At 38.1% G+C, this 17863-nt stretch overlaps 3 protein-coding genes across 7 annotated transcripts in view; all 3 read right to left on the bottom strand.

Moving 5' to 3' along the window:
* The window catches only part of pycr3 (pyrroline-5-carboxylate reductase 3), a 547472-nt gene extending 544044 nt beyond the window's left edge, over positions 1–3428 (bottom strand). The window contains exons 1-3 of one of the 2 annotated variants that reach the window (XR_012395608.1): positions 3292–3428; positions 3088–3166; positions 1291–1355 (exon numbers count right to left, since the gene is read on the bottom strand). Coding sequence is in view for 1 of the 2 variants with exons in the window: in NM_001044938.1 (NP_001038403.1) it covers positions 1291–1355; positions 3088–3166; positions 3292–3333 (186 nt within the window). In the remaining variant the exon portion in view is untranslated. The remainder of the gene's footprint in view (positions 1–1290; positions 1356–3087; positions 3167–3291) is intronic. The other variant, NM_001044938.1, reaches the window with a different exon arrangement.
* Positions 1–17863, bottom strand: part of arhgap39 (Rho GTPase activating protein 39) — a 297088-nt gene that overhangs the window by 103453 nt on the left and 175772 nt on the right. The window lies entirely within an intron of this gene.
* gfus.2 (GDP-L-fucose synthase, tandem duplicate 2) overlaps positions 6797–17863 on the bottom strand; it is a 33489-nt gene continuing 22422 nt past the window's right edge. The window contains exons 5-11 of one of the 3 annotated variants that reach the window (XR_012395467.1): positions 17087–17160; positions 13624–13757; positions 12953–13084; positions 11122–11201; positions 10281–10380; positions 8949–10171; positions 6802–8908 (exon numbers count right to left, since the gene is read on the bottom strand). Coding sequence is in view for 1 of the 3 variants with exons in the window: in NM_001003528.1 (NP_001003528.1) it covers positions 10116–10171; positions 10281–10380; positions 11122–11201; positions 12953–13084; positions 13624–13757; positions 17087–17160 (576 nt within the window). In the remaining 2 variants the exon portion in view is untranslated. 3 annotated transcript variants of the gene reach the window in all.

Below are 17863 nucleotides of genomic sequence, written 5' to 3'. Positions count from 1 at the left end.
TGATTGGCTAATTGACATTTTTTGAGTTATTTGGAGGCACAACTGTAGAATAGTATTGAAGGAAAAGCTCAAACACACTGCTTCCTTGTGTGACCACATGGGGAAATCAACAAGCCAGAATCAACAACAAAGCCAGATTACAATGTGCTAAATGACACTGGGAAAAAGACTAATGTCTGGAGACATGTCCTGTGCTCTGATGGAGCTAAGATTGAACTGTTTGGCCATAATGAGCAGTGTTAAATTTGGAGGACAAAGGGGAAAGCGCACAAGCAAAGGAACACCATCTTTAAGTTGTGGGACTGTTTTGCTGCAGGAGGGACTGGTCCACTTTACAGCATAGATGGCATCATGAAGAAACAACGTCATGTAGAAATACTGAAGCAACATCTCAAGGAGATTAAAACTTGGCCACTAATTGGTCTTCCAAACAGACCATGACCCTAAGCATACTTATAAACTTGTTAAAATGTGCTTTGAGGACAACAGAGTGAATGTTTTGGAGTGGCCATCACAAAGCCCTGATCTCAATCCTAAAGAAAATGTGTGAGCGGAGTTGAAAAAGCTTGTGCGAGCAAGACAGCCTACAAATCTGACTCAGTCACAGCAATTCTGTCAGGAGGAATGGGCCAAAATTCTTGCCAACTATTGTGAGAAGCTTGTGGAAGGAGACCCAAAACATTTGACCAAAGTTTTACAATTTAATAGCAAAGCTAAAAAATACCAAGGAAATGTGTGAAAACTTTTGACTGTCTAGAAATTAATACAAAATTCTCAAAAAAAGAATTCTCTAATTATTCTGGCATTTAGCAAATAATTTAGGTAATCCTGAAGCTAAAATAGTAAACGTTTAGTATGATTTACCATCAGACATTTTTTAAAATGCTTATATTGCTTTTTTAGAATGTCTGTAAACCTCAGATTTTAACCGTGTGTGTGTGTGTGTGTGTGTGTGTGTGTGTGTGTGTGTGTGTATATATATATATATATATATATATAGCTATTTTTAAAAAATTGTATTTATTCATTTTCGGCTTAGTCCCTTTATTAATCATGGGTCGCCACAGCGGAATGAACCACCAACTTATCCAGCATATGTTTATGCAGGGAATGCCCTTCCAGCCGCAACCCATCACTGGGAAACACACTCATTCATACACTACGGTCAATTCACCTGTACTGCATGTCTTTGGACTTGTGGGGGAAACCGTAGAACATTTTATTATATCAAAATATTTCTTTACATTTTTTTTTTGGAAAAGCGTAATTTAAATGTTCATAAGGTCTTACCTTAAAGCGAGGAAGGTTGTTCATGGATGGAGCACTAATAATTATATTACTTGGTGGAACCTTCCCTATAACATAAAAAATAAAAGCAATAAAATGTCAATAAAACCACACAAATCACACGTAAGGGTGTCACGATCCTCCAAATCCTCGATTCGATTACATTTTCGATTCTAAAGTCACGATTCGATTAGATTTTCGATTATGAATAATTAATTAATTAATGACCAATTAATTATTTGTAGCCTACCGTTTAAACTACCTGACCTGCATGGTCTTTGTTTTACCCATAAACAAATCATACAGTAAATGAATAAAGGCAAGTTACACACATAATTACACCTGTCAATCACTTTTTTCTCGTGAATAGGCAGTGATCTGTGTCGTTATAATGGCGTCAGTAAAAAAAGACACACAACCAACAGGAACCAGCCAACAGTATCTGAGGCGTGCGCTAAAATGACTAAGTACTTGTGTGAAAGTAAAAGATGGAAGCAGTCTTAACTAGGTTAATTAGGTTAACCAGGCAGGTTAGGGTAATTAGGCAAGTTATTGTATAACGATGGTTTGTTCTGGAGACAGTTTGAAAAATAATTAGCTTAAGGAACTAATAAATTTGACCTTAAAATGGTTCATAAAAAATTAAGAACTGCTTTAATTCTAGTCAAAATAAAACAAATAAGACTTTGTTCAGAGGAAAAAATATTATCAGACATACTATCAACATTTCCTTGCTCTGTTAAACATAATTTAGGACATATTTTAAAAAGAAAAAAACAACAAAGGGGGGCTAATAACTCTGACTTCCACTGTATATATATTTACAGTAATTTTTTTTATGTTTTTAAGAAAACTTATTCAGTTCATCAAGGCTACATTTATTAAATGTAAAAAATGTTAAATTGTTAAATATTTATCAAAAATTTAAATAACTGCTTTGTTATTGTATGTAATTTCAAATAAAATGATTACCCCAGACATTATTGCTTTTATTACTATTACCATTAATAAATATAATAATAATTAATATTAGTGATTTCTGAAGGATCATGTGACTGGAGTAATGAAGCTGAAATTTCATCTTTAAAATCACTGGAATAAATGAATAAATTAAATGATAAAGTACTTTTGAACAGTTATTTTATGCAACATTTCACAATTTGTATTTATGATGAAATAATTGCAGCCTTGGTGAGCAGAAGAAGCTTAGTTTAACATATTTAACAATCATACTGACCCCAAACTTTTGACCAGTTGTGTATAGAATATTTTATAAGCAAAAATGTGCCCTTTAATTTTAACAACTCACAGACATCGTCACCGAATATAAAGCAGAGGTCAGACTTTCTCATATATACAAAGCCTCATTTCAATTGTCAGGTTTTGTAAAAATCGATCTATTGAATTAATCAATCTATAAAAGAAACGTTGGCTAGAATTCTGCATTATAGGCTTAAATTATAGAGAGACATAGCAGATGAACTCAGATCAATGTAAATCTTTCTTTCGAGCTGTCAGTGCAGAAATGAACAAAACAACAGGCCTAATACAACATATTATACGATTAAAATATGGAAAAAAAAAAAAAAAAAAAATATATATATATATATATATATATATATATATATATATATATATATATATATATATATAAGGTTCAAAAGCACGTAGGTTTGTTATAAATTAAACTACTGTTATATTTTTTTCCTACTGAATGTACTTGACATGATACTAGACACTTTATAAACAGAACTGTTGATATAATGCAGTTATTTAAGGTACTGTCAGGTATTTGTTGACCTGAGGCGATGATTCCCTGCGCGACGCCAAACGCCATGTTTCCCGCTCCGATGAATCCGATCTTAATCTGAAACACATCCTGAATTCACAACAGACATTTTATTTCACAATCATAATACTGGAGATGCTGCTGCTGACATCTGTTCACTAAACAACATTTAATCAGCAGGTTAATATAGTATATGGTCAACAAAACCTACTCACGGGTGAATCGCTGGTCTTGTCTGAAGCACCTGACAGACTCATGGTAAGTTTGATAAAGACGCAGCAGCAGCAGCTAAATTGTTAACTTGATCCCTGTTTAATTTGTAAACTCTTCTCACATGGATGGCATTTTCTTCAGGACTTACAGTACAGACTCGAAACTATAGCATGTACACTGCTGACATCTGCTGGACTGGAGCAAGATACAACACACAACGTCAACAATATATCCAGCAGATCAGTGTTGCTGTAATTCCTGATCCATGGAAAGAAGAATTAGACGAGGTAAGGAGTAAACTATATTTACTATTATATTAAATGCATATGTTGCATGTAATTTTGGTATATGATATATTATTAAAGTATTAAAATAAAGTAGGCTGCATAATTACTCACTGGAGATTTTAGATGTAATAAATTACAATAAATGACTCCAGCTTCAGTATAAACTTGTTAGTCAGTAGTCATTTTCTGTGTCAAGCTCTGATCTGTATTCTCCAGTCCAGAGCTTCACTGCCCAGTGTTTGCATTTTAATGTATACATTTATTTATTTATGTTAACATTTTAGTGATTTCTTGTTTACGTTTCTTGTTTGTTTACCCTTTAGTTTAATGATATACAGTGAGGTCAATAAGTATTTGATCATGCTGTGATTTTTTAAACATCTACAAAGAAATCATAGAGAGGTCTACATTTTCAGCAGAGGTGCATTTCCACTGTGAGAGACAGAATCAAACAATTAAAATTCAGAAAATTCGGGGGGGGGGGGGGGGGGATTTAATTTAATTATTTAATTTAATTAATTAATTTAATTTAATAGATTTACAAGCATGGACTATTCAATGCATTAAATTTTAAATACTGTAAAAAAATGTGTTCTTTTAATTTACATTTATGTATATGACACTTGCCTATTAAATATGAATATATATATATAAATGTTAAAATATGCATAAAATAACATCTTTCCTTGGTAAATTAGCATTTTTATAATGTTAAAAATAAAAGAGAAACATAAAGGCAGTGAAGAAATAAATGAACATCACTTTCTGGCTTCATAAAAGCTACATTCATTCATTCATTCTAATTCAGCTTAGTCCTTTATTTATCAGGGGTCACCACAGTGGAATGAACCGCCAACTATTCCAGCACACAGCGGATGCCCTTCCAGCTGCAACCCAGTACTGGAAAACACCCATAGACACTCATTCACACACACACTCATACACAACGGCCAATTTAGTTAATCAATTCCCCTATAGCGCAAAAAGAGTAGGACAGAACCCTGACGAACACCGCGAGAAACCATAGCAGTAAATGACTTATAGACCAATATAGGAGACTGATATAATGTTGACGACAGGAGAGATAAGAAGTAAACCAACATAAGAAATGCAAAGAAGCACCAAACGCAGCAGCAGTGTCAAACTCAATTCCTGGAGGGCCGATGCCCTGCACAGTTTAGTTCCAATCCTGCTCCAACACACTTACCTGTAGGTTTCAAACAAGCCTGAAGGACTCGATTAGTTTGATCAGGTGTGTTTGATTAGGGTTGGAACTAAACTGTGCAGAGCTGCGGCCCTTTTGGAACTGAGTTTGACACCTGTGTGCTAGAAAAACCCAAACACTAGACAAGTCATCAAATACACATGTAAGACAGACTTCTTTATTTCTGTGTATTTGGTGACATTAAGTACCTTAATGTCACTGTATTGTTTACAATTTTTTATTACATATGTATATTTCTTAGACCACATTTATGTGCAATGTATATACTGTAAATTTTCTAAATTTTCTTTTTTTCTTAAACTCTACTATTTTTTATATATATATTTTATATTAATGTTAAGCACCTTGGGTCTGAGAGTAACGCAATTTCGATTCTCTGTATGTCTTGTACATGTGGCTGAATTGACAATAAAGCTGACTTTGACTTGACTTTGACTAGTCGAGTTTTAAGCTATTATTTAGACATCATTTAGATTTTCACTGACAGCCTAAGTTTAGCCTTGTTTTTTTTTATTCATTCATTTTTCCTTTGGCTTAGTACCTTTTTTTTTATCAAGGGTGGCTACAGCGGAATGAACCGCCAACTATTCCAGCATGTGTTTTACACAGCGGATGTCCTTTCAGCCGCAACCCAGTACTGGGAACACCCATTCACACACGCGCTTATACACTACGGCCAGTTTAGTTCATCAGTTCCCCTATAGCGCATGTGTTTGGACTGTGGAGGAAACCAACACCAACATGAGAACATGCAAACTCCACACAGAAATGAGCCATGGCTCGAACCAGCGATCTTCTTACTGTGAGGCCACAGTGCTAACCACTGAGCCACCGTGTTGCCCCGGCCATAACAATAAATAAATCAACATGTACAGTGCATCTGGAAAGTATTGATGTCGCTTCACTTTCCACATTTGTTTATGTCACAGCCTTATTCCAAAACTGATTAAATTAATTGATTTCCTCAACATTCTACACACAATCCCCCATAATGACAATGTGAACAAAGAGTTTTTGAAATTGTTGCAAATTTATTAACAATAAAAAAGCTGTAAAATCACATTTCCCGTCTGACGCATTCGCGTGTGTATGAATGGAAGTCTATGGGAGGAAAAGCCCAGTGTGACCGCAGCTTTACACACATAAATCTATCATGAAGTCACTTCCTTGCAATACCAAAGCACTGACTGTCAAATTACAGCACCGTCCAACCAATTAGTTCAACACAGTCATCAGGTGTGCAAACGCTTGTTTGCTTAATTTTAGACACACCATTCAGGTGTTGACGCACTATAGCAGCAGGTGAGTTCATCGGCCTTCAAGCACAATGGAAAGAGTCAAAGAAAGAGTCAAATGACGAGGAGTACAAGGAGGAAGAGGAGGAGGAGTAGTAGGAAGGGGAGGAAGAGGAATCAACAGAGGAAGAGATGGAGGGCATGCTGGAGGTAGAGGAAAACCAAGACAAGAAGGTGCTCAAAGAGGACCGAATGTGACCAATGAGATCTGACACTGGTTGACCACACTGTCAACCACGGCCTGACGCTGAGGGAAGCTGGACTGAGAGTACAGCCAAATCTAAGCCGATACACAGTGCCAAGCAGCAATACAAGGATTGACTCATCACTCAAGATGTTTCTTTTCAAGGTGTCTTGCTAATGACAACATTACCTGCGATGTTGATGAAATTCTCTGACCACATGGTGAAGAGACATCTAGTTTTTTTTCTTTTTTGTAACAGAACAATACGTAAAATAGCCATTCACTTTTTTCTTTCAGCCAGCAGTAGGCAGACAGATGAAGCTATACAACAAATGCTGAATTACTCTGAACTACTGACAGCCATTATTTCCCCTTCAAAACACACAGTCATAATAAGCTTTGCAAAATTAAATGCATTCTTAAAATTATCACTTGATTAATTTAATAAGTGATTATAAATAACAAAGTAAATGAATCATCCTTGTCATCTTATAGCCAGAATGCACACACACTTCAGATTATTTTAAAAGCAATTTTATTTATTTTTTAATCGCTGCAAATGAACAAACTACTAGAATGATCCTACTAACTAAAATAATCCACAATTTAGCGATAAAGTAAAACATTCTTACTTTGAATTTAATATATTATGAATGTAAACCAAACATCATTATAAAAATAAACCCAAATAAACACCAAACACAGCACAAAGAGTGGTTTATATGAAAAAAACATAACAAGATCATGTTAAAGAGCCCCTATTATGCATCATTAAAGGTCATATTGTAGTTCTGGGGGTTTCCAACAACAGGCTAAAATGCATGCAAGGTCAAAAAACACTTTTAATATGCCTTATGTTATGCATTTATTTTTACCCAACTATCCTAAATGATTGGTTCAATGATCCGGTCAATATGTGAGCCCAATGCAGAAACTCATTAAAACATCCCAATTAAACACCAGCATATTGCTTTATTCTTAACTGTAACTCCGAGAAGTAATGATGACATACATTCAGTGTTAATCGACACTGCAACAAAAGTGTAACTACTAGACTTTTCCTGGGTCTGTGTTTCGATGATGACAAAACTGATAAGATCTGAAATCCCGGCCTGATCTCATGAGGAAACGTAACTATTTTACGTTTTGTTAGTTTAATGGCGAATTTATACAAAAATGTACGATTTTTAAAAGTGGCACCACCAAACCCCGCCCCTGAACTCAACATTAGTCATTAGGGTATGATGAGTTAATCGTACTAAATTGTACAAAGGATATCGTATGAATTCATACGAATTAGCCACTAAATAAAAGTTGGTGTTAAGTAGCATTGAATAACACAATGTGTTTGGCGCCATCTACTGGTGCTTTTCTAAACAGCTGCTGGTCAAATTTTCCAGCCTGCTGATCTCACAAGGAAACATAACTATTTCACACTTTGATGATTTAGTGGCTAATTTAGACAAATTCATAAAAGTTCAGTGGTTATGAAAATGTATGATTTTTAAAAGGAGGCGTGTCACCAAACCCCACCCCTAAACCCAACCTTTACTGGGAGATGAGAAAAGTATACTAAAATGAACGAATGGCATCACACGAATTCATACAAATTAGCCGCTAAATCAAAGTTAGTAATTAGAGATTAACATATTAAATAACAATGTGTTTGGCGCCATTTACTGGTGTTTTTTTAAAACAGCCGCTGGTCAGATTTTCCAGTCTGCTGATCTCATGAGGAAACTTAAGGACGGCACATTTTGTCTATTTAGTCGCTAATTCATATAAGTTTAGTCATACAAAAATGTAAAAAAAATTCAAAGGAGGGTAGCACCAAACTCCACCCCTAAACCCAACCATCATTGGGGGTGAGAAAATCATACTAAATTGTATAAATAGCATCATACAAATTTATACGAATCAGCCACTAAATCAAAGTTATGAATTGGTGGAGATAGCGTCTTATTTAACCATGTGTTTGGCGCCATCTACCAGTGTTTATTTAAACAGCTGCTGATCTATCTTTTCCCGTCTGCTGTTCTCACGAGGAAACGTAACTATTTCACATTTTGCCAGTTTAGAGACTAATTTGTACAAATTCATGTGTTCAGTAGTATGAAAATGTACGTTTTTTAAAAGGAGGTGTGGCACCAAACTAAACCCCTAAACCCAACAATCATTGGAGGATGAGCAAATCATACTAAATTGTATGAATGGGATTGTACAAATTCATTCGAATTAGCCACTAAATCAAGGTTATGAACTGGCAGGAGAGAACATCACGTGCTTGGCGCCATCTACTGGTGTTTTTTTAAACAGCCGCTGATCTATCGTTTGCAGCCAGCTGATGTCACGAGATAACTTTACCATTCATACTTATTTTACGTTTTGTCAGTTTAGTCACTAAATCATTAGAACTCCTATGTGTGAATATTATGAACTTCTATGTCCAATTTTTAAAAGAACTCGTGGCACCAAACCCCACCCCTAAACCCACCCATCATTGGGGCATAAGAAAATCATACTAAAATGAGCAAATGGCATCAAAATTCACATGAATTAGCCCCTAAATCAAATTTATGAATTGGCGTGAGATAACATTGTATAACACAATGTGTTTGGTGCCATCTACTGGTGTTTTTCTAAACAGCCGCCGGTCAGATTTTCCAGCCTGCTGATCTCACAAGGAAACATAACTATTTCACGTATTGTCAGTTTAGTGACTAATTTGTACGAATTTATACAAGTTCAGTAGTACGAAAATTAAATAAAAAATGTTAAAAAAGGGGCGTGGCACCAAACCCCATCCCTAAACCAAACTATTAATGGAGGATGATCAAATCATACTAAAATGTACAAATGAGATCGTACAAATTCATTCGAACTAGCCACTAAATCAAAATTATGAATTGGCAGGAGATAACATCATATTTAACCATGTGTTTGGCGCCATCTACTGGTATTTTTTTAAACAGCTACTGATCTATTCTTTCCAGCCTGCTGATCTTACGAGAGAACGTAACTATTTTACGTTTTGTCAGTTCAGTCACTAAATTGTATGAACTCCTACGTGTTCAGTGGTACAAAAATGTCCAATTTTTAAAAGAAATTGTGGCACCAAACCGCACCCCTAAACCCAACCGTCATTGGGGGATGAGAAAATCATACTAAAATGAACGAATGGCATCATACAATTTCATATGAATTAGTCACTAAATCAAAGTTATGAATTGGTGTGAGATCGCATTGTATAAAAACAAGCGTTTGGCGCCATCTACTGGTGTTTTTAAACAGCCACCGGTCAGACTTTCCAGCCTGCTGATCTCAAGAGGAAATGTATTGTCAGTTTAGTGACTAATTTGTACAAATTCAGTAGTACGAAAATTAAATATAATTAAATAAAAACAATGTAAAAAGGGGGCGTGGCACCAAACCCCATCCCTAAACTCAACTATCATTGGGGGAGGAAAAAACTCAAACTAAAATATAGGAATAAGACCATACGAATTCAAACCAATTAGCTACTAAACGAAAAGTTACGAATTGCCGTGACATGGTGTTGGAAACCTGAATGAACTCTTGAGTCGTGACTCTTTTTGTTTGTGAGATAATAGTTTTAAACACTGTGCACTTTCAGATTTAAACCTCAGCTGGATGTTTTCATTCACTTAGAGCTGTGCTACACACTGCATAGAAGCTCATTTCCCCATAATAGGGGCTCTTTAACATCGAGTTATTTCATGTACCAAAATTAAGGCCTTTTCAAACAGTTTGATCAGTCATTGCTTCATTTCTAGCACTGAACAGTAGTTAAACTCTCCAGAGCTAATGAGGATCTTCATGTACGGGCGGTTTCATAATTGGCTGCGAACCAATCACACGTCTCCTTGACGGCTGGAAAAAAGAAAGAAGCAGTTATGAAAAAATCTTGCTTTATTGACTGCAGTCACTATTACATTTCTTCAGTGTGTGTGTGTGTGTGTGTGTGTGTGTAAATGATCACCTTCTTTGAATGGAGTGAACTTGAAGTCTGGCAGGTATCTGCGCAGTTTGCCGTTATTAGCGGTTTTCTTGATCTGTCCGTCTGATTTACTGGTGTCATACTGAGAGCGCTTAGTTAAGGGTTATTAAACACTCTTCCCGGTGTCACTTCATGAAGGAGGAAAATCATCATCAAAACAACTTTTATGATGCACATCGTCAGTGTTGGGTACGTTATTTCAAACATAATTAATTACTAATTACATCATTAAAAGTAAAGATGAAAAGAAGCTGAATTAGTTGATTCAATACTCCTTAAAAGCTTATTGCATAGATAAATTAAAACTCTTTTAAACCTTTAACTTTGAGTCAAATGTTATCTTTCTTTTATTCCTTCAGCTTCGTCCTTTATTTATCAGGGGTCACCACAGCGGAAAGAACTATCCATCGCCATTCAGAGTGTCAGGCAGTTACAAAGTCGCTGCTATTGTGAATATCGCTCTGTCTGACTTTACTGGGTTGGTTTCGTTCCCTCAGCTGAACAGATACAGTGGATAGACTGAACATGGACACTGAGAAGCTAAATAACTAAAAAACATATATTCCTCTGAAATTATTTATACACAACTGTTGGATTTAATTACAGAATTAAAGCCAAATATATAAGTAACTGTGATTAATTTACCTACAAATGAAAAGTAATCCCTTAATTTTTTCAGTGGAAAAGTAATTTGATTACAGTAACTGGTAACTTTGTAACTAATGATTCCCATTATTTGTTATGGTGCATCCTGGACATTCTGCTAAATATCTTATTTTGTCAGCTGTAAAAGTAACTGCTGCTGCTTGTGTTGAAAGGATACAATCACTTCACCTTTGAACCCAAAACCTTCAACGATTGCGTCCACAGCATCCTTCACGGTCAGCTCCTCCTCCTCACTGACTGTACAGAGAAACAAAGAGAAACACCAATATTGACATCAGAAAGAAAAGTCGCAGCAGCAAACTTAAACAATCAGCTTACCTCCAGAGAGAAAACATACAGATAGTTAACTTTACGCTAGATTTAAAAGCAGATGGTGCTCTAGGCTAGTTTTTAAAAACAGACGTCAAGCTAGGAGGCTAGCTTTTAACAACAGATGGCGCTCTATGCTAGTTTTTAACAACAGACGGTGCTCTAGACTAGTTTTTAAATAGTAAAAGGCACTCTAGGCTAGTTTTAACAGCAGACGGCGCTCTAGGCTAGTTTTAACAGCAGACGGCGCTATAGGGTAGTTTTTAACAGCAGACGGTGCTCTAGGCTAGTTTTTTAACCACACCAGATGGCGCTCTAGGCTAGTTTTAACAGCAGACGGTGCTATAGGCTAGTTTTAACAGCAGACGGCGCTCTAGGCTAGTTTTAACAGCAGACGGCGCTATAGGGTAGTTTTTAACAGCAGACGGTGCTCTAGGCTAGTTTTTTAACCACACCAGATGGCGCTCTAGGCTAGTTTTAACAGCAGACGGTGCTCTAGGCTAGTTTTTTAACCACACCAGATGGCGCTCTAGGCTAGTTTTAACAGCAGACGGTGCTCTAGGCTAGTTTTTTAACCACACCAGATGGCGCTCTAGGCTAGTTTTAACAGCAGATGGTAGTCTAGGCTAGTGTTTACAGCAGATGGCGCTCTGGGCTAGTTTTTACCAGCAAACGGTGCTCTAGGCTAGTTTTATAACAGCAGATGGCGCTCTGGGCTAGTTTTTACCAGCAGACGGTGCTCAAGGCTAGTTTTATAACAGCAGATGGCGCTATAGGCTGGTTTTTAACAGCATATGGAACTCTATGCGAGTTTTTAACACCAGATGGCGCTCTAGGCTAGTTTTTAACAGCAGATGATGCTCTACACTAGTTTTTAACACCAGATGGCGCTCTAGGCTAGTTTTTAAAAGCAGGTGCGCTCAAGGCTAGTTTTTAACAGCAGACGGTGCTCTAGGCTAGTTTTTCAACCACACCAGATGTCACTCTAGGCTAGTTTTTTTTTTACAGAAGATGGCGCTCTAGGCTACTTTTAAAAGCAGATGGTACTCTAGGCTAGTTTTTACAGCAGATGGCGCTCTAGGTTAGTTTTTACCATCAGACGGTGCTCTAGGCTAGTTTTATAACAGCAGATGGCGCTCTAGGCTGGTTTTTAACAGCAGATGGTACTCTGGGCTAATTTCAAGTCATACACTCACGAGGAAGAGCGATTGTGTTTTCGGCTGTATGTTAGCCTTAATTTTTATTTTGGCAATGGATTCAAGCAGAGTATGGGTGTTTGTAAAGCAAACAGCGCCATCTGCTGTTAAAAACTACACTCAGAATGGATTGAAGAGAGAACAGCGATGCATTTTGAAAATCTCAGAAACAATGCAGTTTCTTGACTAAATCTTTTTGCCACAGCTCTAAAAAAGGGAAATCACCAGTCAATTTCTTAAAAAACTAAAAGCCTTTTAAATCCCAAAAGCAACCAATATTTTTTATATTAATGGCCTAAGCCATATCATTTCACTGAGCACCATAAAAGTCCACTATACAAAAACAATCCTGCACATTCACCTCAAAAACCTTCATTTGTTTTCAACTGAAGAAACAAATGAACATCTTTCAAGACAAGAGGGTAAACAATCAGGACACGTTCATTCTGGAAGAGAATTAATACTTTATACACTGTTTATTACCTGAAACAATGATGGGCTCCACCTCATCATAATTCCTCAGAACCCACACAAACAGACGAGCCAGATCCAGAGAATAGATGAACTGCCGCAGGGCGCGACCGGAACCCCAGACCACCAGAGGTTTACCTTCCTCTATAAACACACACACACACACACACACACACACACACACACACACACACACACACACACACACACACACACACACACACACACACACACACACACACACACACACACACACACACACACACACACACACACACATTTATCACATAACCATGCAGAATGCTCTGAATGTGGATGTGTCTCAATCAGCTCAATTGTTCACTAGTCAGTGCACTGATCAGGACATTTTAAGTGTAAGCAAAGTACTCTTATGTCAAAAGGAAAAACAAGACTACTTTTCTTACCACAATGGCAGATTATTTAGCTCGTTTTAATGAAAAACTCACTTAATTTTGATTCATTATTTCTTAAAACAAGACATTATGTTTTGCTTGTCTAGAAAATGCTTCTTGATATATGATATTTATAGATATTTAGACAAGAAACAAGAAAAGCATGCTTTGCAGTGTGATCCAGACTTTCATAAACAGAAAGCTGAATGACGCGACCTTTGACTGCTACTTCAGAGTGTGAATGATTATCCAAGTTAAAATGTGTCTCACTCTTAGCTAGGTATGTCTTGTGGATCAACCCTGGCATCACGTGACCGTCCTCGATGTTGAAATTATCATGGGCTCCAAACATGTTAGTCGGGATGACGGCTGTGTATTTCCTGCCATACTGCTGATACAACGCTCTGAAACACACAGGAGACAAACACACACAGCATGTTAAATTAAATTAAAGCGTCTTCAGATGTAATAATCATCACTGCACTTAAAATGGCACAGCTAGACAGGTAAACCAACAGCGTATGACAATATCATGCAGCCCTAGACTGTGATAAAGTCATTCAGTGACAAATGATACGAGGTATAAGATCTTATATACGTAATAAAACATACGCTTGCAAATGTATATCGAAATACCGGAAATGGGTTAAAAAATTATATCACCTATATTAAAAAAAATCTATCGTGATACATATTGATATTGAATTATAGTCCAGCCCTACATAAATGCATCTATTTTCCTTCAAAAATGATGTTTTATATGTAAATATATATAGGCGACACAGTGGCGCAGTAGGTAGTGTTGGCGTGGGTTTCCTCCAGGTGCTCTGGTTTCCCCCAGAAATCCAGAGACATGTGATACAGGTGAATTGGGTATGCTAAAATTGACCGTAGTGTATAGTGTGTATGGGTGTTTCCCAGTGATGGAAGGGCATCCGCTGCGTGAAAACATTTGCTGGATAAGTTAGCGGTTCATTCTGCTGTGGCGACCCCAGATAAATAAAGGGACTAAGCCAAACAACAACAGCACAACATTTCAAAGCAAATGTTTAATGTGGCTTCCCTTAAATTGTCTTGAGATTTCATGAAATAACGTGCTATGAAATACCAGGCGTCTTTTAGCTTATTCTTTAGCCTTAGAGTGTCTTATCTTTCCTTTTTTGTCCAGGTGATCCCATACAGCCTCTATAATGTTCAGGTTTGGACACTGTGGAGGCCATTTCACTACAGTCTGTGTTTCATCAGCAGTTTTCTTTCCCCAAATAGGATTTCACTGCAATTAGTGGATCATTACCATGCTGAAAATTAAAACCACTGAAGTCCTTTCCAGAGGAAATGGCATGATGGATTAAAACCAAGTGTGCCGCAAGCCTGTGTTTGAGTGAAGGTCTCGGCCGTTAGATCGCCCCTTGGGGGCTGGCTGCAGTACAAGTCATAAAGCCCGCCTCCTCCGTGTTAATGAAGGAGACTTGAGCCCAAATAAAAAAAATGTATTACACTTGCAATAAAATGTCCTGAAAGATGGTTCTGGTGGATTAAGGCACTGGTTATTGTGCTGAAATAGGTGCAGATCTTCATTTTTGTAAACAGTTTGTTTTTAGCAGTAATTTAATGCTGGGCGTGTCATCGTGATTGACAGCTGTGATTGACAGTTTCTCAAAGCAGACCGTCTGAGCTTCGGCAGGAGACTGAAGTGTTATTATTCGATTTCTGTGTTATTTTACCATGACAAAATGAGTTCAGCAGTAAACTACAGTTTCTGACATACATGATCCTGGTGGAACACTGTTTATTCGCTAAGTTCAGGGCTTTTTTCGGGCTTTATTAGTTTGCTGATACACGCCTAACCACCCAGATGGCAAAATACACTCGGACCAGTTTCGGCTAGATTCTCGCCTGCCGGAGACTTACCCCTCAGAGCTCAGACTGACTACCTCTGCTGGACCTACTCCGGATGCCTGGACTCACTGCCCGATTCCAGCCCGAGTCAATTGAGCCAGATGCGGCGGCCGAGCGAGCCGGAATCAGCCCGCGACGCCGCGAGTAGGTTATGCGCTGCGGCCTGGAGCTGGCGCGATTGAATATATAAAACCCTCATATTTGTTAACGTTATTACATCCATTTGTGTTGATATGACAGCAAACGCATGCTGAGAAGTTCGGGGGGCGTGGTTGATTTTACATAAAGCGTTTGATTGGAAGCTCGACTCCGCTCATTTTCGCGGCTCCTCCTCTGGCTCCATCAGACAGTCCTTCTGCGCATGTCAAGGCTCCAATTTCAGCAGTCTTTTGCGACAGTTTGTGCCCGTCAAGCAGGCGTTTTGCCCTCAAGGCGCTTAATGGGAAAAGGGGCTGTCGCGTCGTCCATATTTTTTACAGTCATTGATTAAAACCTATCTGTGCTTTCCAACATTTGCAACTTCATCAAATCAATATTGTTAGCAGCACTGGTAGAAATGCAGCTCAAACTAGCATCTCTCTCCACCATTGTCTTTCACAAGTGTTAAACAATTAAACCAGAACACTTCAAACTCTAACCTGCTGATCTACTGGGATTTTCATGCACAACCATCTCTAGGGTTTACAGAGAATGGTCTGACAAAGAGGAAATATCCAGTGAGCGGCAGTTCTGTGGGCGCAAATGCCTTGTTGATGCCAGAGGTCAGAGGAGAATGGCCAGACTGGTTCCAGCTGATATAAAGGCAACAGTAAGTCAAATAAGCACTCGTTACAACCGAGCTCTGCAGAAGAGCATCTCTGAACACACAACACGTCCAACCTTGAGGCGGATGGGCTACAGCAGCAGAAGAGCACACCGGGTGCCACTCCTGTCAGCTAAGAACAGGAAACTGAGGCTACAATTCACACAGACTCACCAAAACTGGACAATAGAAGATTGGAGAAACGTTGCCTGCTCTGTTGAGTCTCCATTTCTGCTGACACATTCGGATGCTCGGGTCAGAATTTGGCCTCAACAACATGAAAGCATGGATCCATCCTGCCTTGTATCAGTGGTTCAGGCTGGTGGTGGTGGTGTAATGGTGTGGGGGAGATTTTCTTTGGGTTCATTAGTACCAATTGAGCATCAACGCCACAGCCTACCTGAGTATTGTTGCTGACCATGTCCATCCCTTTATGAGCACAGTGTCTCCATCTTCTGATGGCTACTTCCAGCAGGATAACGCACCATGTCATAAAGCTCAATCATCTCAGACTGGTTTCTTGAACATGACAATGAGTTCACTGTACTCAAATGGCCTCCACAGCCACCAGAGCTCAATCCAATAGAGCAGCTTTGGGATGTGGTGGAACGGGAGGTTGGCATAATGGATGTGCAGCCGACAAATCTGCAGCAACTGTGTGATGCTATCATGTCAATAAGGATTTATTGCCCATATGTCAGCTACCCATAAACAGAAAGCTTAAAGCTGAACTGAGATCAGTGTATATGCGCAGTGTGTACGTGGCAGAACTAACAGTAATGGGAAACCCAAACCTGTATATCCAGAGTCACGCTCGAGTGCGTCTACATAACAAACATCACGCCACGCCCCAATACTGACACTACACACAAAAAACCAAGACGCCAGTAAAGGCAGGTTTCATTTTCCCCAAACAAAACAGAGCTTTGCAACACTTTTAGGTTTTGAAATGCTATACGGATGTTAATTTCTGAGCTACACCCAGAACGGCTCAACACAAGTGAACTTTTACGTTAAAAGAGACAAACTGACCTGTTGTGCACGTCAATCATGCGCTTAGCGTAGGCATAACCGTAATTAGAGTCATGAGGAGCGCCATCATGCATCTGGTGAGAGAGAGAGAGAGAGAGAGACAGAGGAATTTAAGCAGCTTAATTTAACCTTTGTGTATTGTTCAGATTGACTTCCCATTGGTTATGTTGGGGGCTGTTTTTGCCCCATTGACTTCTATTATAATGCAAAGTTATGACAGCACATATACATGCATTCTTGAGTGTTGCTGGTTTTCCCTGTTTGGAAAAGGTAAAATGTGTTATTATTACTGTTGATCATCAGTTGTCAGCATTAACCCTTTAGATCGGCCTGTGCTGAAGAGTTTCTGGCTTTTATATGGAGTTCAGTGGAGTAAAAGAGCGGATTATAGTGTGTGTGTGTGTGTGTGTGCAGAAATACACTTACTGTGTTTACTGTCACTATATTCTCCAAATAACTCAATATAAAAGCTAGAAACTAAGCTCTTTTTTTTTTTTGCACTGCAACCGATGATTAACAGCAAAAATGACTCATTGTCCCTTTTCCAAACAGCAACAATCCAGAATGTATGATTATATGCTGTCATGGCTTTGCAACCATAAATGTTATTATAAAGGAGGTCAATGGGGCAGAAACAGCACCAAAATAACCAAAGGGGCGTCAATTTGCTCAGAGTATATTGAGTGTTTAAACATTTTCAAAGCATTTTCCTAAAATATGTGTCGTAGAAAGATTTGTCAGCAAAATCATTTAATTTGCTGAAACACAGAGAAGGTT

This window comes from Danio rerio, chromosome 20 (genome assembly GCF_049306965.1).
Source record: "Danio rerio strain Tuebingen ecotype United States chromosome 20, GRCz12tu, whole genome shotgun sequence".
Lineage (NCBI taxonomy): Eukaryota > Metazoa > Chordata > Actinopteri > Cypriniformes > Danionidae > Danio > Danio rerio.
This window is presented reverse-complemented; position numbering and strand designations above follow the sequence as displayed.